Source organism: Miniopterus schreibersii (assembly GCF_964146895.1).
Source record: "Miniopterus schreibersii genome assembly, chromosome: 1".
In the NCBI taxonomy this organism is placed as follows: Eukaryota; Metazoa; Chordata; class Mammalia; order Chiroptera; family Miniopteridae; genus Miniopterus; species Miniopterus schreibersii.
Window position 1 is genome coordinate 81,147,761 of NC_138101.1, and position 21,428 is coordinate 81,169,188.

Sequence of the window (21,428 nt, forward strand, 5' to 3'; positions counted from 1 at the left end):
ATATGTATTATAGTAAGATGAAAATAAGTTCATGGTAAAAAAAAAAGAATCAAACAGATATTTGGGAGATTTAGTACACGTAAATGCATGCTGTGGATTCTAAAATGTTATCCAAGATGGACTCTAAATTTGCTTTTGAGCTTTTCCAGTGGCTGAAGAAAAAGTGAAAACATCATTCGTTAAGGATTCACATTGCCCATAAGAAAACAACATCCTGTTTGCACTGTGGCCCGAGACAGATTTCTCCTATGGGCCCTCATATTGGGAAACAGAGGAATACAGTAGATGTATTCACAACACTATTCCTTCATATGGCTGTTTGTTTTAACAGATACCTCAATGTAAGCAGATATCAGAACCCCAAGGTCAAATTCAGTTTAAAGGGCTTCTGAATTGGGGACAGTTTTGCTCCCGAGGGAATACTTGACAACATCTGTAGACATTTTTGGTTTTCACAGTTGGAGGAAGGGTGCTGTGCTGCTGGCATCTAGCAGGCCAGGGATGGTGAGCATCCTACAATGCACAGGACAGCACCCCACAACAAAGAATTATTGGACCCAAAATGTGAATAGTGCTGCTGTTGAGAAACTCTGGATTATAATGATGGACACCAAAACAATGTAATCCAACTGTACAGGCTTCCAAGAGTCTGTCTTGACCCAGTGAAAACATTCAGACCGTTTAGAAGAATGGATGTTCAAGACCACACCTCCAGTGATCTTTTATGAGTATTATCTGCTACAACTGAATTTCGATTTGAATGGAGTTACTGCTATAGTTTGGGGTTATATTATCTGGCATGTTGTTGGTGAAGGAATAATCACGAGTAAGAAAAAGGCTACATTTGAAGAAGATGCAGTTAATATAATAACAGTTAGAAGATAATTGAAATGCAATAGAAAGTTAACATCAGGGATCTAACAGATTGAAAGAGAAAATAATTATAGGCTAGGTTAACAAAAAAATAAAATCAATAATTTAAAGGACTAGTAGAGGACTTAAACACAGCAAAATTAAAGCGTTAAGATAAGAATAATACAAATTCAAGCACCTTACCTCCTGGCAAAGCAAGGCTCATCAAAGTAAGATCCTTATATAGTCCAGAACATCACACGTTTTCTTTCTAAGAATAATACTTGAAAAGGCATGAGAGTATGTAAGGAAATTGTTTTGGTGACTTTAAATCTATAAGCTTCGTAACATATGTTATTATCGAATTTAGTCCTCACTGTAATGCTGTGAGATGTGAAACAGTATTCCCATTTTGTAGGTAAGAAAATGAGTCTGAGAAAGATTTAAAAAAAACTTGTGCAAGACCACATGGTTAAGTGACAGAGCTGTGTGTGCCCAAATCAGGTGTGTCTAACTTTGAAGTCCATATTTTTATAACTTTGCCATGTTACTTTGTTGATTTATTTTTGTCTCCTTCATTTCTTTAATTTTGTTTTTATTATTTTAAAAAAATATATTTTATTATTATTATTTTTAATTTATGTGTATTGTTGAAAGTATTACAGACGTCCCCTTTTCCCCCCATTGACCTCCTCTCCACATCTCCCCCACCCCCAGGCTTTCCCCATACCATGTCTGTGTCCATAGGTATGCTTATATGCATGTAAGTTCTTTGATTAATCTATCCCTGCCTACTTCCCCACCCCCACATTCCCTCTGGAAAAATTTTGTTTTTAAAATGTCTTTAAAAGTAGTTTGACTTATATAAGGTCAACAATTAGTAAAGAAATATAGAGTATATTTAGAATGTTATGAAATTAACTCTAAAATCTCTGATTTGCGAAAGTTAAAAACAAGGCAACTTGATCCATATTTGTGAATACCTAAGGACAAAGAATGCCTAAGGTCACATAAAAGTTAGGGATATCCCAAGTTTAGAGGCCCTGAACATCTTATAGCACCAACTATCATTTGTTCCTCAATTCAGAATATCTGGCTAGCAGTGGACCTGGGAAGGAAGTTTAATGAGATTTGGGATCACTAGTGCTCCGCCTGCCTTTGCCCTCCATGGCCACGTTTGCTCTTGTATCAGTTGGTAGTGGGGGGTCAGACGCTAGTGCACAGAGACCTAGTTAGCTTAACTATAGTACTTATAATGCCATTCCAACTAAACTGACCAACATATTCTATGTGAGAAAAACTTCTGAACAGTTCTTAATAGATCAGTTTAAGAATGCAACCTATTTAGAGATAGACTGCATATAATGTATTATGTTAATTGAACTGAATTTTATGATGTTTATTTTATAGTCTCACTTCCTTTTAAAATTTATTTTCAAGCATATTGAGATTACACAGTCCTTTTATGTGAATTTTGTTTTAATTAAATAGAATCCCAGCGTCCAGTGTAACGTTCCGAGTCAAAGCCTAGAACCACTGGGGAGAAAGTCATTGCCAGAACTTTATTCAGACTGCTAAGAGATCCTGTTACAGTGCGAGACTTCTGTGAAACAGTTGGAAGTCTTAGCTTTGGTGTTCTTTCCTTTTGGCAACAGAGTGGAACCTCTTTGCCACTGGATTATTCTCTTTACCCAATTTTCCATTCTATTATGGTTTTTATATCCTATATAACTTTCTTGTTTTTTTAAATTTATTTTTCTTTTTTGTTGGTTAGTTTTTTGTACTGTAATGAAAATAACATTTACAAGGAGGGCCATTAAGGTAGAAAAGTGTTTTTCAGTGGTAATAGTTGTGTGTGGATAATTGCTATCTTTGTTGTCATCCTGTTGTCCTTAAATGTCTGGAGCAGATATTCATAAATAGTCAAATAGAAATAATTGAAAGTTTGTAATTACTATTCTTCTTCCATGAGTAAAAATTTTTTCTCAGTTTAGTTGTAAGGATATTTCCAGTGTTCTAAAACAGTGATTTTCAACCTTTTTTATCTCATGGCACAGATAAACTAATTACTGAAATTCTGCATGTAGCACACCAAAAAAATGTTATGTTTTTTGCTGATCTGACAACAAAAAAAAGGTATAATTTTGATTAATTCACACCAGATGGCTATTGTTGTGTTGGTTGTTGTTATTTTTTTATTTGACAATCTAAGAGAAAAGAGATCAGCGCCCCTGGTGATAGTCAAGTATTTCATGTTTTAAAAATTCGCGTGGCACACTGGTTGAAAATAGCTGTTCTAAAATGTTATATCATTTTTAGGTGCTTAAATAACCATTGGATTTCTACTTGGAGTTTAAATTTTATATTCACATGTGTTAATAGTAAAAACAAAATGTAGCTGGGGATTCTATAAATTCTCTCAGTAGTAAAAATGTGTATTTTGTAATTGCATTCTTTTCCTGACTGAAGAGCTCTGTAGCCTGCTAGAGTTTTCCAATAACCAAGGCTCTTTAGTGGCAGGAAATAGAAACTCCCTCAAACCACCTCAGGAAAGATGTGTTAATTCTAAAAACCAACAGGGCATCTCCAAATTCAAAATCAAGTGCTATAGGAGACCCAAGGAGCCACAGACACGAGAATTGGGACCTGGAAAGATACTAAATACAGAGTAACAACAACAAAATCTTGACTTTTGATCTTCCAAAAACTCAAACTCTGGTATTTACAGGATGATTTGAATGACTTTCACAGTTAATTTTGATTATACATGATTTTCTCCTGAGCTGCCTTCTGTATAAGGTACAATTCTTACTATATCTCTTTTTTCTTCCTCTCATTATCATATTTCTGAATTCCTGAGAGGAATCTGATTGGCCCACTTTATCATTTTATACCAGCTGTACCGTAGCTACTCTCTCTAGAGGTCAAACGTTCTTCATTTTAATGAAGAGGAAATTCTGTTAAGCTGTGAAATTTTGGTGTATTTTAAGCTGTTAATTCCCATTAACAGATTGAAAAATCTATCCTCTCAAATTAATATAACACTAAAATATGGACATAAAAATTTGTTGTAAGAATATATTCTTACTACGGGTGCGTTTAAGGTTTGTGGTGTGATACAGTGTCAGAAGCATGCTTCTTTACTTCTAAAATGCAGCAACACTAACGGAGCTCCATGGATCTCTCCTGATGTCTTTGGGAAGGATCATCAACTGAGCCCCTTAGGATCCATTTTTAACTGTATTGATGGTTTAAACTATTTGAGTTCCTCGGATAGTTAGGTAAATATTCTCAGTAGTTGCATATTTTTATTAATTTTTAGTACTTTTCAGTAGAACAACCATTGGTGTCTGAAATTGTCTTGACTATATTTTAGGAAGTGGGAATGATGACGGTGGTGGTGTGGTTGGTGGTGGTTGGTGGTCGTGATGGTAGTGGCTGCAGCAGCTGCTTACACTGTGTCAGGCAGTGTTCTGCGATCTCTCATAGATGGACTCACTCAATCCTCTCAACAACTTTCTGGGCTTAATATTATTATCATTTCCATTTTTCAGATTAGGAAGCTGAGGCACAAAGTTTTTACATAATTAGCAAGTGGCAGCGTTGGACTACAACTCAGGCAGCCTGGTTCTAGAATTTCCTCTCAGTTTCTACCATGGTGTCTTAGAAAGTTCTTTATTCTCACATAATTCATTCTTGAAAACATGTAAGAAAGATGGTTCTGTTCCCTTGTAAGGTAAGGAGTATTAAAAGATCCCTAATTCAACTTTCAGATACAATTTAGCTAACAGAGTATTAGCATTTAATACTTGTTCTTTGATTTTCTTCTTTATCTTTGTAATTGAACATGTCCTATTGACCTAAGTCTGTTGAGCTTAAGGATAAAGCATCATTGCTTTATTATTTGTAATTGATTTCCATCTTTGATTCAGTTATATTTTTGATACCTAACTTTTTGGGTATTGTTTTCAGTTATTTTTATGAAAAGATAAGGGCACTCATAGGAATTTACCAAAGATAAATAAAACATTTGTCTAGAAAAATATTTATACAGACTGCTTTATTCATAATAAATACACACTGGATTCAACCTAAATACTCATCAACATATGAATAGATAACCAAATTGAGGTCTATCCATGCAGTGTAATACGCATAGCATCATGGACCAATCTCAGAAACATTTCTTTTATTGGTGAGATACACATAACATAAAACTTACCATTTTAAAGTGAATTATTCAATGGCAGATAGTACAAAATTAAAGGACATGTATGAAATGTTGTGCATCTACCACCTCTGTCTAGTTCCAAAACATTTCATCACCCCAAAAGGAAAGCCATATCCATTAAGCAGTCATTCACTGTTCTCCCCCACCAAGACCTTGGCAACCACCAATCTGTTTTCTGTCCCTATGGACTTAACCTAGTCTGGATATTTCACATAAATGGAATCATACAATAGTAACCTTTGTATGGCTTCTTCGACTTAGAGTAATGTTTTGAGGTTGATATGAATATGCCGTGTATCAGTACTTTATTTCATTTTATGGCTCAGTAATAAATACATTGCATGTATGTACCACAATTTGCTTACCCATTCGTCTCTTGATGGACATTTGGGCTTTTCCACATTTTGTGATTAGTGCTGCTGTGAACATGTGAACATTTGTTTGAGTTCCTGTTTTCATATCTTTGGGGTGTACATCTAGGAGTGGAATTGCTGCATTATCCAGTAATTCCATGTTTAACATTTTGAGAAACTGCCAAACTTTCCCACAGCAGCTGCACCATTTTACATTTCCACCAGCAGTGCTTGAGGGTCCTCATTTCGCCACATCCTCCCCAATGCCTGTTATGTTTTGTTTTTCTATTGTAGACAACCTAGTGAGTATGAAGTGGTATCTCATTGTGGTTTTGCTTTCCATTTCCTTACTAACTAATGATGATGTTGAGAGAGCATCTTTTCATGTGATTGTTGGCCATTTGTATATTTTCTTTGGAGCTGTGTCTAATCAAATCCATTGCTCATTTTTAAAATGGGATTGTCTTTTGTTTTTGAGTTGTAAATGTTCTTGATACTAGACTGTTTTTACATCTATGGTTCACATATATTTTCTTTTATTCCATAGTTAGATTTAGAAATTTTTCTCTATTTACACTTAATATAGTTAATTATGTATTTATTGTTTAAGCTCCTAATTTATTTTGAAATTTGTTTCTATTTTATTTTGAATTTCTTATATCTCTACTCTCTCTCTTTTGAGATTAAATAACATTGCCATTCATTTAATGGTTTTCCTAGAAATTATAATATGCAAGTTTATTAAAGTTTAATGCTAATTAATATTTTATTCTCCTCTGAAACAATATAAGGATTTTAGAACATTTTATTAACTTTACTTGTCTCCCTCCTACCTGTATGTTACCTTTATGTTGTATTGCTATTCTTTCAGCTTTTGTTTTTCCTGAAAGGTCTATATTTTACCCTCATTTTTGAAATATATTGTTGCTGCTACAGAATTCTAGATTGATACTTTCTTCCAGCATATTGAAGAAGATACTACTTCACTCTCTTTTGGCTTCTGTTCTTGTCAGTAAGAAGTCATAGTTTGATTTAGAATATATGCTGGTAAGATTTTCTTTATGTCTTTGGTGTTTGGCCATTAGTAATGATGAGTCTAGATGAGAGTTTATTTTTATTTTTCTTATTTGAGATTCATTTGAACTTCTGTGTCTGTGGGTAGATGTCAATCACCAGTTCTAGGAAATTCTCATCCAGCATTTCTTCATGTATTGTGTCCCTCTATATCTCAGTGCTCTCTTTAATGCTTCTGGGGTCAAAAGCTTATTTTAGATTTTTTTTTACTCTATCTCCCATGGCTCTGAAATTCTCTATTTTTTAGACTACATTTTTGATAATTTCTTCTAATATATTTTGATAATTTTCTTCTTAGCTGTTTGAGTTTAAATTGTTATTGTTAGAAGTTCTTTAGGGTACTGCATCAAGCATGCTCAGTCACTTCTTATAGTTTTCTCTTTACTATTTTTAGACTTAGTTTTCAAATGTCTTCAAACATGGTAAGCAGAATTGTTTTATCATCTGTCTGGTAATTCCATTATCAGGAGTCTTTGTAGGTTTGTTTCTCTTTTCAGTTTTTTCTGCCTATTCTAGCTTGGAGTGGGGTTTTCGCTGTATATATTTGACCATTTTATGTTTGTTGACCTTCAAAAATTATTACTGGGAATTCTTTGTGATCTAGGATAAAAAGCTGTTCTTCAAGTTGATTGGTATTTGCTTTTATCCAGAGCCAGGCTATTACTTGATTTGGCCTACATATCTATGTAAAGTTTGGCCTAAAGCCATGTCTTAGAGATTAGTTTTTTTCTTCCTCCCCTCCCTACTTTGCATAGCACCTTGTTAGCTCTGAGAATTATTTCCAGTTCCCTCATAAGTGTGAGGAGAGTCTCCTAATAGATTCCTAACAGGACAGGACATGGCTTTTTCTTCTGCCTGCTGGGTGGAGAAGCCTTAAAATGGAAGCTCATGTTCACTCGCCTGGACATATGTTACATTATTGATATTAATAGTTTTTTGGGGTGTAATTTTCTGGTAGTTAGGCATGTGTGTGTATGCACTATGGTTCAAATATAAATTAAGAATTTCTTTATACTAGCTCAATTTGCTAGTACATTGGTACTTCATTGGATGATTTGCCGCTCATGTATGTCTTATTAAAATGCCTTTAAATAATCTATGAAAGTAGTTACAATAAAATCACCAAGTTATTTGTAATTTGCTATTGTGGGCAGTGTTTCCTAATGTAAAAATGCATGGGCTCCCCAGTGTTTTAACCCAGTGTACATATACACATACATTCATACACACATACACACACAAAGATAATTAAGTGAATCTGTATGTTGCTAGTAACAAATTATCTTCAATATACTTAATCTGTTCCTCTTCATTTGGATAGGTGGGCTCTAGGGTCTTCTTCTGATTAAGGTGGGCTCTCGGGTCTTCTTCTGATTAAGGTGGACTCTAGGGTCTTCTCCTGATTAAGGTTAAAACACTGGGGAGCCTCAAATGTAAGGACAGTAATGGCAAGGATATGTGTAAAGTTTGAAACTCTGATATGAATTTTTTGAAAAGATTGAAAGAACTCAAAACTGCTTGAAAAAGAGATATTTGGGGGGAAAGGGATAGCTGTTTTCACATTTGAAATGATGCTTTAGACAAGACGATGTTTTACAATTAGTGAAAGATGCGCCTAAACCTTTTCCTTAATTCTCGACTGGAAAATCCCTGCTCCTCTTTTGGAGACAGTTAATCTGAGTGATTGTTCCTGCTATGCAGTAAACAAGCGGAGACTTTCTGCCTCCTCAAGTACCCATCCTGGGAGGCGGCAGCAGTGACACCCGCCTGATATGGGAAAGCAGAGAAATAAGGGAGTGATTACATCTCTTGTCCAGAGATCATTAGACTATGCAAAGTACAGTTTTCCTACATACCCAGACTATTTATTATGTTTATGAAAAAAAGTGTTTTTGTGTGGCACTTGAAGAACAAAGTTCATTAAGGGTGGAAACTGTTATTTATCGTTGAATTTTCAGTGCCTAGTAAGTACCTGGTACACAGTAGTTGCTGAAATGTTTGTTTAGTAAATGTATTGAATAAAGGGACCTTGACTTGGCACTACTACAAAACCACTGTTTCTAAAGCCGAAAAGGCTCACATACTAATGTCTGCGTCTGCTGTCGAGGAAAACCTCATCTCTGCTGCCTTCTTCCTTTCTTTCACTTTTCTCCTATCAGTCACCTTCTCACACAAAGTGTCCAGGACACTTTAAATTTAGAAATCTTATTTCACACAGCTGCTAAGTGTGTAAGCTAGAATAACCATCACAACAACATGGTAGTTCTGGACATCAGTAGGAATTTGAGCATCATTTCTGGAAAATATACTGGTAAGGTGTCAAGTTAAATGGGACTCAAAAAATAATTTCTGACTTGATTTCAAGAGTCCCAGGAAACCATATTTATAATCTGAAATGAAGGCACTTTGATTGGATTAAAGTTGGCATTGTCAGAAATCCAATTTTTTGTAGTAGATTTAAGACTTTGTAAGATACACCGAGTGAGCTTACTTTGTCAGAGTTAAGGAAATAAATGAGATTTTAAAAAATGTCTTTAAGGGTTCTAAACCTTTAATAAATAGGAAATCTAGGATTTCAGAAAATCAAGTGGAGGTACTGAACAGATAGGGTGACGAAGATGAGAAAGTCAAGGAAAGTACCTAGTAGGAATACTAATGTTCTAGACTGTCATCTGGAAATAACTTCTCCATAGGAAGTGTTGTTCTAGGGGTGACCCTGTAATTGGTGATTTTGAGGTGTCTTTTCCTAGCTTCTCTGTAACTGAAGACCTTGAACAGACACTGCTTAGCTGGATATTCCCATTGTTTCTCCTCATTGCTTTCCAACTAGTCTGCGTTCAAAGTATGTGATTCATATTTCCATGTAATAAAAAGTTAATTTTTTTATAATACAATATAATAGTTATGGTCCCTGCTTCTGAAGTTTAACAGATAACTTTTTGCCTTTGGTGTAAAACCGGAATAGAAATACTTGGGTATGAATGCAAAATATATTAAGTCTAGAAATATATTTCCGGTTGTTTACTCATTCACTTAGCAAGCATTTGTTGAGTCACTGCCATGTGCCATTCACTAAACTAATTGCTGGGAAGGGAGCAATGTGGCCTGTCACCTCACTTCCTTCAGATAGTTGTTCAGATGTCACCTGATCATTTCATAAAAATAGTCTTGCAGCCCTGCCTTTCACTCTTCCTTCCTCCTCACTCTGCCTACCGTTCTCCATACTTATCACCATCTCTTACGCTACTTATTGCCTGCCTCGGTTGGAATGCAGAACAGGAAGTTCATTGGTTCATTACCTTTTTCTTAAAACCCAGAACAGTTTCTGGCATGTGTACTTCACGAATGTACGTGATACAGACTCGGGCTTCAAGAAGCTCCTACTGTGGTGGAGGGTGAAAGTATAAAATAATTACATAAGTGCAAAAATCTTTATGTACAATTGTAGGGTCACAGCACAGGGAACCGTCTAACCACCAGGGAAGGGTTCTCAGGAGGATATTCTTTGTGCTGTTGACAGTTGAATAGGATTTTTGGGGGAAGAAGGAAAAGCAGTATCCAGAACAGATGTCAAAGAGATTTAGAAGTTACGGTTACCCAGACTTGGAGGTGGGACTTGGGGATGGACTCTGTGTCACCAGTTAAGGGTGATTTGTGGAGGATTATTCTCAGCTTTTCTGGCATGAATGAATGGGTTGATGGAGGTGCCATTAACTGAGGGCTGCTGGAGGGGAAGCTTACTCACCCCTTCCCTTGGAACAAGAAGAAGATAGACAAGCCAATTAAAAAATGGGCAAAGGACCTAAATAGACATGTCTCCAAAGAGGACATAGAGATGTCCAAGAGGCATATGAAAAAATGCTCAAAGTCACTAATCATCAGAGAGATGCAAATTAAAATCCAGTGAGGTATCACCTCACACCTGTCAGAATGGCTGCCATCAACAAATCAACAAATGTCAAGTGCTGGCAAGGGTGTGGATTAAAGGGAACCCTAGTAGATTGCTGGTGGGAATGCAGGCTGGTGCAGCCACTGTGGAAAACAGTACGGAGTTTCCTCAAAAAATGAAATATGGAACTGCCGTTTGACCCAGTGATCCCACTTCTAGGAATATATCCTAAGAAACCTGGAACACCAGTCAGAAAGGATTTATGCACCCCTATGTGCTTGGCAGTGCTATTTACAATAGCTAAGATCTGGAAACAGCCCAAGTGGCCATCAGTAGATGAGTGGAGAAAAAAGCTGTGGGACATTTACACCATGGAATATTATGCAGCTGTAAAAAAGGATCCCTTACCCTTTGGGACAGCATGGATGGAACTGGAGAGTATTATGCTAAGTGAAATAAGCCAGTCAGAGAAAGATAAGCATCACATGACCTCACTCACATGTGGAATCTAATGAACAAAATAAACTGATGAACACAATCGATCCAGAGACTGTCAAACAGACTGTCATAACTCAGAGGGAAGGCGGGGGCAGGGGGTTGGGTGGGGAGAAATTAATCAAAAAACTTATATGCATATATTCATAACCCATGGACACAGATAATAGTGTTGAGAAGGCGGGGGGGGGGGCGCTGATAGGGAGTGGAGGGGATCAGTGGGGGGGGGAGGGGACATCTGTAATACTTTCAACCTTAAAGGTAAATTAAAAATAAATAAATTTTTTAAAAAGGAAAAATGAGTTTAACTTGGGATAAGTTGCATTTCTGATGCTTGTAGAATGTTCAATACTTCAAAATTTGGGTGTGAAACTCATAGGGGTTGAAAGTATATCTGGAAGTCATCATTATATAAGTTATAATTAAGTCCTAGGCATAAATGCAGCCATATACAGAGAAAATGATGATATATAGGATAAAGATAAGACCCTAGTGAAGCAACATCTGGGAGATAGATGGCCAGGAAGAATCAGAAAGGAAATCTGAGAGGAAGTTTGGGAAGGTATGAGGACAACCAGGAGGAGTTGGTGACTTGCTAATTAAGAGGTGATAATTTTAAGGAGTGAGTGTATAACTTGTCATTTACTATTGAGAATTCATTAGGATGGGAACTAAAAAGGTACTGTTGGACTTGACCTGACAAGTAGCATATTTGTTGAGTTACTGAGAAGAGTTGAGTACAGCCTGTAGGACAGAAGGGATGAAGAAACTGAGTATTAGTGGGTTGGGACATAAATTAGAGCAGTGAACCCGGTGAGGATGGGAGCGGAGTGGGGAGCAATTTTGCCACCACTACCCCTGGGGACATTTGTCAGTGCCCGAGAAACCCTGAGTTAGAAGGGAAGAAAATGAGGCTAAGTGAGTATGGACTATTCTTGCAAGAATGTGAAATTGAAGGGTTGGAGAAAGCCAGGTGACAGCTATGTTAGAAGGATAGGGAGAAGTTTTGTTCTTTTAAACTTTGGAAACTTGTATGTCCGTGAGATCTAGAGAGAGCAATAGAGATTGACTGAGGTTTTAAACATAAGAAGAAATGATTTAGGGGAGCAAGGTCCTGAAGAAGGCTGGTAACCAAGTCCTCACCTGAGCTAGGACAAGAGGAAGTAAGGATGGGCAAAAATTGGGGGGGGGGAAAGACACACAATTGAGATACAGTGAAGTAAGAGACAAGGTTATCTAAATACTGTGAGAAAATCAGAATGGAATAGCAAGTTCAAGAAGGCATACCTTGAAGGAATGGGAATTAAAATATAAGCAAGAGACTTCAGTGAGCAGTTCCAAGACCTGAGCCGCCTGGGAAACCCTCTGTCGATGGGCCATGCAGCTTTACTCGGCTGCAGTAGTAGGCTGAGCGCAAGAGCAGGCAGCATATGGTTAGAATTCTCCACAGTCAGAGACTGGCAAACCGAATGCTTTGAAAGGGCAAGGGCAGCAGGAAGTTGGGGTTACTGGTGAGTTTTTGTTGAAGTATTGATCCGTGGGTAATCTTAGTAAGAAAGAAAGTAATTCTTTCTGGAGTGAGACTGGTAGTCCTGGGGAATAGAGGGGGCCAAAGGGATAGGAAGGTCTTGAGAGAGTCGAGGAGCAAGTGTAACAGGTTAAGGGGTGGAAGGATGGTAAAGTCCGAGATGCAAAGATAGTTGCTGGTATTTAGATTACTGTAACAGATTTTTCTGTGTTTGTAGAGAAATTAAACCTAACACAACAGGAATAACAGGGCTATGAATCTAGGTGTGACACATAGTTTGTGAAATTCCTGAAACTTTAGAGAGAGAGAAACTTGAAATACTCCAGAAGGCAGATCCCAGGACTGTTTTGTTCATTGTAGGATATCGGCACCTGGCATGTGGTCAGAGCTCGGTGAATATTTGTTGAATGAATAACACCCTTCCAGAGTCTTTGTTGTCCAGGTAGTTTATACTGCCAGAAATTTTTTTGTTCACGTCTGACACCTAGTGGTGTAATACTCAAATTACAGTTAGGTGGCAGCATTTTTCTTCCAAGTGAAGGAAATTGTACAGATCAGTTGTAGACAGTGGCTTTGTTTCTGAAACAAATGTCGGAGTTTTGAGCAGCAGTTTACTGCTAGCATTTTCCAGGGCTGTAATTTGAACCAGTCAGCAGCAAATATTTATTGAGTATCTACTATATGCCAGACACTATTCTGCGTGTTGGAGACTTGCAGGAGGGTATGTTCTCCTGCATATTTGAACTCACTGAATTTGAATACATAGCCTGAGCATTCCATTGGGAACTTAATTTAGGGTACTGTTGTCATTTTACATGTGAAACCTTTCTAAATTTATTTATTAGCTTGTGGTGCTATCGTTGTCATCTCTATGTCTTGACTTACTGCTTTTCCTTAATGTTAAGTCAGCATTTAGGAAGATGAAAGTAGGATTGGGTTTGTTTTCACCTTATATTATCCACCCTGAGCAGAATACTGCATACTCTGGAGAACCATGAGAAGATTTCATTGTCTTTCCTTTAAGAAATGTAAAGTTCTTATTTGTTAGTGGTGCATACTGAATATTTAAAGTATTTGTGAATGTGATACATGTGATATCTGGGATTTGCTTTAACATTTTTCTAGGAAAATGAAGAGTAGTGTAAATGAAACAAATTGGCATATTTTTAGTAATTAGTTGCATTCATGGTGGTTTAGTCTGCTGTTTTCTCTACTTTTGTGAATTGGGCATTTTCCACAGTAAAAAGTAAAAAAAAAAATTAGATGGGTGTGGGTTGAAAGAAAGTTTATTGTGATTAAGTTAGAACATGGTCTGCTTTTAAATGTTTAAGATTTTTAAATTTCATTTTGTCCTATTTTGTATAACTTGAAAATCAGGCTGAGTAGAGAGATAGTATGTTTTTGCTTATAATAGATATAATGTGATTGAGACTTGACAGGTGACATTCTACTAACAGTGTCCAGAGACTATTAGAATTTTAGGTCTGAAGCTTCTGATAATTGTTAGAGCTGCAGATTGGGAACTTGGGATATTTAAAATACTAGCCATCATCCTGGAAATGGGAGCTTCTTAAGTGGAAATTTGGGGAGCGCCTAGATTTAATAAGCTGGCATATATATATATATTTTCCCCCCTCAGTGTTTCTGCCTTTTATTAAAGGAAAAAAGTACCTAATAATGTGCCATACTAGTCTTCTGAAAATGGATTCTGCTTAATTCTTTATCATCTAGAATGTATTTATCATATGATACTTAGGGATTTTTTATGTTAGGCAATGTGTCTATTAGGCTAAGATAATGTTATGCACCATCAGCAAACCCAACCCCTAGAGTAAAAAATAGAAGCCTGTTTTTAACAATAAAAAAAGAATCATTATGAAATATTTCAGGCAAACAAAACATAGGGGAAAATGTAACTTCTAAATGCTTGCCATCTGTCTTTGTTATCTTAACATTTCAGCCTCTCTCCCCCGTACCTCTCACACATGTCTTCCCCCACTTGCTCCTAGACATAAATGATTGTCAGTATATATTTTATACCAGTCTCCCTTATTCTTTTCCCTCAGAGGCCATCATGGGCCTAAATTCGGTGTTCATTACTCCTTCTGTTTGTTTTTTGCCTTAGTAGATCCATAATTCCTAACTTTTGCTCTGTAAATTCTTCTACATGCCTCCCTGTCCTGTGGCAATTTATTATCCCTCATAGAGAAGTAAGGTCATTTTTTTATTATTCAGACTTAATTTTGATATTATTTTAATCTCTATTACAGTTCCAATTATTTTTGGCCTGAAAATAGATGTTAATTTCATTAAGCTATTTAATTGATTTTCTTTAAATAATTGATGCCTGGAGCTCTAACATTCTATTATGTGGTATGCCTCTGCCTCTTCAGCTTCCCACCTTTGTGGAGAGTATACTTTTTCCAAGGCTAATTTATAACTTTCACATTGAAGCACAGTTTAATTTCAACTGCCTTCTCTTGTATAGAGATAGAGTTGGGTTTTTTTACAGAAAAGAAATTAATAAATAGAATACTTAAAAAATAGCTGTCATAATAAAAGCAGAGAAAATTTGGTTCCATTAAAAAAATTTAATAGCGTGTTTGAGAACTCTGAGAGACAAGGTGAAAGCTTAATCTTAGTGATGGCCATTATTTTCTACTGCTTTACTTTTGGTTAAAATATGGGTATTTCTTTGTGGAACGGATATATTTTTTCAATCTGTTACGAAATATATTTCTCTTGTCCCCAGAACTGTAGGAGTCCCTGACCTGTGCTTATCTATTTTTCTGTGAATCTTCAGTAAGGGCCCTTTTTATAATTGGCATAGCTCAAATTTTGTTACTTCTTAAAATAATAGAATTGCTTTCATCTGTTTGCTTTGTATACTTAATATTTCAATTTTGAAATAAATGTTGCAGGTGATTTTGACTTGAGCACTCTTTAAAGAGGGTCGAGGAGCATTAGTGATTTAAATCATTTTTCTAACTGACGAAGCCTAGAGATGAAGCACTCTTCTTTTAGACCCCAGTCTCTTTGAAGATGGTTGTGTAGTTCCTGTCAGCTACTGGAAATTTTTTAGTACAGTCTTTCTTACTTTTCTGCCTTCTTTTCTTTAGTGTTCTTTTAATTTGGTCTATTTTTACTTCCTTTTCTCAAATATAGAAAGATTTAATTGCATGTGGGTGCTAAAAGGAAACATTTTCCTTTTCTTTTGATAAGGTCAAGGAAATGACACATGAATAAGGTATTTAACATGTCCTCTGTGTTCTCAAAAAAATGAGAAATTATAAAATACAGATGTAGAATTGAAAGAGGCTTTTGCTGAGATTTGCCAGGGAAGCCATCTGACTCCACCAAATGACCACACTGGGAGGTGAGGAGTCATTTTTCCTGGTGAATTGCCAGGATTCAGGATCACGCTTTTAGTTTTGCATATGTAGAAACTGACTTACAAAAAATAAAGCCTCAAGAGATTGAATAACAATCATTTTAAATTTGATACCATTCATCCTAGTTCCAGCAGAATTACAGATAGCAAATATTAACAAGAAGACACTGTTCAAATTAATGAGCCAAATGTTTAACTCAAGACTTAGAGTCAAAGAATACAGAAATTGAAGAGAAGTCTATTTCTTAGTGAACCTGCTTATAAATAAGAGATAACTATGGGAAATTTTTCTGAGGTACAGAAAGAATACCTAGGTAGTAATAGCAAGTCAGAATTTTGGAGAAAGTCCAGAAAGGAAAGCCCAAAAACAAGAATCAAAAGTATAACTCTCAGGAGATATAATAGGGCTTGCTATAGGATTCGCCTCTTTTTTTAGTCTATTCCATATTTTATTTAGTCTACTTATTATTCATATGTTTTCAGGCGTAGTGTATTGAGAGATTTGTCAATGGCAAAGTGCCATTTTTTACACAAGCAATCATTGCAAAATTAGTATTTCCTTTATTGAATTTAGAACCAAATTATTTTGGACTCTATTCTGTATAAGTGAAATTTTCTATCAAAATTTTCAAAAGTCACTACATTGCTACTCAGCCAACTTTCTATTATTTTGTAGAATTAATTAATGGTCTTTGACATTTTTTTATTTTTAAATATAAGTCTGACGTTATCACCTTTGGACACAGTAGACTAGAAGACATTCATAAGAAAAATGTTTCTTCTCTTTTATTATATAAATCTTTTTATGAAAGCAATGACTTGATACAACAAAACCTACTAAACCCTCGTATCTCTAGCCAAGAGAAAATACATGGTTTACCTGATGCCAGCAGTTGTAAATGATGAGTTGGCCACAGAGGGACCTAGCCTGATTACCAATTTGATTAGAATTAAGTATTTGCATCCTTTCAAATTAATTGTAAGTGTACTGTCTACTGTCTACTTGTATTCTGTAAAGCTTGAAAATGAATAAGTAGTTCAATTCCTTTTGAAGCAGCATGGAGCACCATGTTTGGATTCCAGCCTGGGTTCAAATTCCTGCTCAGTCTCTTTGCAAGTAGCCCATCTCTCCTTCTTCCTTAGTACAGTGGTGATATTAGGATCATAATTCCCATCTTGAAGATTTATGAGAATTAAACTAGATAATAAATTTATTCATTAATTAAATAATTACTTATGGAATGCCTGCTTCATGTTAGGTTCTGTCATAGGTGTCATGGATATCCGGGGACATGACAAAATCCCTGTTCTTCAATTTAATGGGAGAGCCATACAACCAATATGTAAACAAATAAAAATGTAATTTTAGGTAGTGAGTGATAACTTCTATGAAGGAAAGTAAAGCATGGCATATACAGAGAAATTCCCCCATATTTTTTTAAAAACTTCAAAAATACAGCAAATAAATGGTGTCTGTCTTGATTCAGCAATTAACATGTTGCTATGTTTGCTTTATCCATGTGTGCATCTGGGTGTGTGGGTATCTTGATTTATTTTTCCCCAAACCATTTGAAAATGAAGTTGCAGATAGTATTAGTCACTAAGTATTTTAAGAATTAGGACATTCTTCTATGTAGTAGGAATTTAACTAATATTAGTTCTCTTTTTCCTCCTAAACCTCCTGGAGAGAGCAGTCATGGCTGTCTGTCATAGCTGTCATAGCTAATCAGAAGTGACAGAAGGATTCACAATATTTTCATGTTATCTGAATATAGAGAGAAGGCTATATGAAGTTTCTTTGGGGAGATATCTGATACATTTAATGTGGACTTATTGTATTTAAAATTAGATGCGATATTTTACAAGTGTGTTTTTATAGCCATTCAAATTTTAATTATTGAGAACATAAAAATATGACACTCATCCTCATTTAAGCAAAGAAGAGTGGAAATAAATGTTTACTGAGGAATTACTCCAGTTACGTTCCATACTGAGTGCATTCATGTTATCTCATTTAGTCTTCATAGAAACCCTTGAGGAGTATAAAAACATAGAATTATTTGTATTATAAGAGAAAAAGTAATAATTTCTTGAAGTAAAAAAGTTTACTTAATTGCAGCTGGACTATTTATTGAGTGACAAAGTAAGGATTTGAATCCGTGTCTACTGGCTTCTAAAACACAAGCAATTTTCACTAAACCCTGTTGCTTTTTTTGTTGTTGCTTTTTAAATATCTGTTGATTTCAGAGAGAGGACGGGAGAGGGAGAGAGAGAGATAGAAACATCAGTGGTGAGAGAGGGTCATCGATTGGCCGCCTCCTGCAGCCCCCAGCCGGGGACAGAGCCCACAGCCTGGGCATGTGCCCCGACTGGGAGTCGAACCTCGATCTCCTGTATCCTAGGCTGCCGCCCAGCCACTGAGCCACGTGCTGTCAGGCCCCTGTTGCTTTTTCAGTAGTTGAGTTATTTGTTCACTAATTAGAGGACTTCTTTCAGAGTAAATAGCTAAATATGAAAGGGGAACTACTGATCAATATCCCTTTCCTGGGAAACTTCTTGAGAGCCACCTTTGTGACACACCATGATAAAAACTCAGTTTTATATGGCCATCATTATGAATTCTTTGTATTAGACACGCAGTCACTTTCCGCCCGTCATTGCTATTTAACAAGTATCATTATATTACTCCATGCATGCGTCTGTTACATTCTTCTTTCAGGTCAGGGCTGTGGTTCTCAACCTGGAGTGTTTCCCAGCCACCTCAGAGTTTCTGATTCAGTAGCTCTGGGTGGGGTCCTCAAGCTTGCCCTTCTGCCTCTTTCCCTGTGACAGTAATGCTGCTGGGCTGGGACCACTCTTTGAGAACCACTGTCTCCCTTTTTGTTCCCCACACCACTTACCACAGTGCTTATTGTTTGGCTCAAATGTCCTTTTTTCTGTGAATTTTTCCTTGGCTCCTATTTTACTGAAACTGTTAGTGGCTCTCTGTGTTAGTGTGTAAGGATGATCTGGTAAACTTGTTAGCACGGCAGATTTCTGATTGGATCCTGGAACATGGTTTTTAGCAAGCATCTTAGGTGTTACTGCCGATGGTTCGTGGACAGCAATTTGTGAAATACTCACAGAGGTGGCCGTGTGCTCCTCATTGTCAAGACTGTGCTTTTTACATTATAGTGCCATTCTTTGTATGTTTCTCTCCTACCAGAAGCCCTAAAAGTGAAGGACTGTGCCTTCTTACTGCAACTTAAAGCTTAGCACAATGCAGGGTTAAAAGGCGGTATAGTGAGTACTGCCTGTGCGGCCTAACTGTGACCTTGGAGAGTTTATGTCATCCCTCTGAGCCTCAGAGTCCTCCTTGTATGCACTGGTGATAGTAACACTTGCTATGGAAATTAGATCTCAAGTGTGTACCCAGTAAACTGAAACTATTACTATTGTTGTGGTTGTCCTATGGAAGAAGCAAAATAAATGTTTGAATTAATGAAAACCCCTAAATTATGATTTTAGCATCCAAATTCAGGGTATGTATTTAATACTTCATTCAAAATCTTTGCTTTAATTGTTTCAGTTAAATTTCATTTTACATTTTGGCATTTTAATAAAGTATTGTGAAGTAAAACTATGCCTTGGGTTTTCTTTTCCCCTCCCACAGGAAAACAAAGAAACCGCTTGGAACCCATGGATACCATATTCGTTAAACAGGTGAAAGAGGGAGGACCTGCTTTTGAAGCCGGATTATGTACAGGTGCCGAGATTCTTCTTTAAGCAACACCTTTTAATTTCTTTTTTACTCCATTTTTTTCTTCCATATTTCATTTTCGTATTTTTCCTTAGTTATCCTTTTGTACATTTCTTCCTTTTTTCTTCATATCGGTTATTACTATTTTTTGAGACCAAATTGGTTGTTTCTTGGTACCCAAAAGGATGGGTTTGAACAGAAATAACAATGTAAATTATAAATTGTGGGCAGTTTTGGTCACCACTCGGATACTGGACTTGCAGAGGCCCCTTCAAAGAACCTGTTTTGCACAATTTCATACTGACAAAGGGTTACAGAATAGGAAAATGATGAAGATATTGGTTGACATAGTTGATATAATCTTCTTGGATCTCCAGGTTCTGAAAGTACCTGATCTGAATTAATTAATTTGCACTACAAAAAGTAGCTTAAATCTCTAATGCAGTGCAAGCCTAGCTTCATCTGTAGGTATCTGTGGGTATAGTCTGATAGCTGTTTGTTCTGAAATGTTTTGTGATTTGTGATTTTCATAAAAAACTAATAGGAGATTTTATTGACATTAATGCACACTCTAAAATAGTTATTATTTTCTCTTGTTTTTGACCATGAAATAACTTAAGGCATTAGTACAAAACTATCTTTTATTGCCTTTCGAATAAAATGTCTTTTTAGCTACAATATGTTGTCTTTTCAGCTACAGATATTATCAGATATCAGTAGTGAGTGTCATTGCTAAGATTTATTAGGATCTTATCTACCTTACTTAATTCTCTCTTTCATCACACTTAAAGTGAGCCTAATTTCAATATCATTAATATGTATAATGTGCGTGTCAGTGTACATGTGGGGTTCCATTTCCTAGAAGGTTTCACCTATCACATTCTAAGCCTCACAAGGGTGAGAAGATGAAATGGAGATACTGTGATAAGCACATACACAGGGCATTTTTTCGTGTATTCCTCTTTTGCCTGTCCTTTCTCTCCCAGTCTTTCCCTTCCCACTCCCCTGGGTTTTTCTGAGTAATCCAAATGTCTATTTCCCTGTTTAAATGAAGAACAAATTAATATGTATAAAAATCAAAATATGTGCATACCCTTATTTAAGTTCTGTCACACAGCGATAATCAATAAACTAAATAGATTGGGAGAATACAAGTAAATCAGCTGGATAGAATTAGGGACACTGAGGTACTAAAACAATCAATCGTTTAAGTCTACTGAATAATGTTTCTGTGTCAAAATGACAGGAAAACTACAACTCAGAAAACAGTCACTAGGGGCATAAATAATGTAGTAGAGCTATGGTCACTCGGTGACTATATCTTATGAGGTGTCTAAATTAATCAATGACTGGAACTCTTATTTAAAACATGGCTGTATTTCATAAGAAGCCAGATATATTAAAATTTAGATTTATTTTTAATGAGCAAGGGTGCATTAAAAAATAAGTGTGTACTCAAGACATATTTCAAAAGTATTCAGAAGTGACTTTCTTTAGGAATTCCTCATGCAATTTTTTTAATCTTCTTTGAAGGTGACCGAATTATAAAAGTCAATGGAGAAAGTGTCATTGGAAAGACCTATTCCCAAGTAATTGCTTTAATTCAGAACAGGTAAGATTCTTGAAATATGGTTAATTTTGCCAAAGATGGGTTTTAGAAGGGTTTTATAAATCAATGGAGCAAGTAGATTGAATACAACATTGTACTTCTGTAGGGAACTGGTGTGATGTAGAGATGTGGAACTTTCTCTTAAAGTGGAAAATGCACTTAAGAATTGCTGGGGAGAAACTCCTGGGGATAGCTCAGTTAGTAGCTTTGCTTTCACAGTTTTATCAAATTTGTGATTAAAATTCTTTAGAGTCTTAAGAGGCACAC

The 21,428-nt window shown here is 36.2% G+C and overlaps 1 protein-coding gene across 3 annotated transcripts in view; it reads left to right on the top strand.

Annotated features, from left to right (window-relative positions):
* Positions 1-21,428, top strand: part of ARHGAP21 (Rho GTPase activating protein 21) — a 122,390-nt gene that overhangs the window by 52,985 nt on the left and 47,977 nt on the right. For all 3 annotated transcript variants that reach the window (XM_081116783.1, XM_081116784.1, XM_081116785.1), the window contains exons 5-6: positions 19,466-19,558; positions 21,086-21,164. In XM_081116783.1, coding sequence (XP_080972909.1) covers positions 19,466-19,558; positions 21,086-21,164 — 172 coding nt within the window. The remainder of the gene's footprint in view (positions 1-19,465; positions 19,559-21,085; positions 21,165-21,428) is intronic.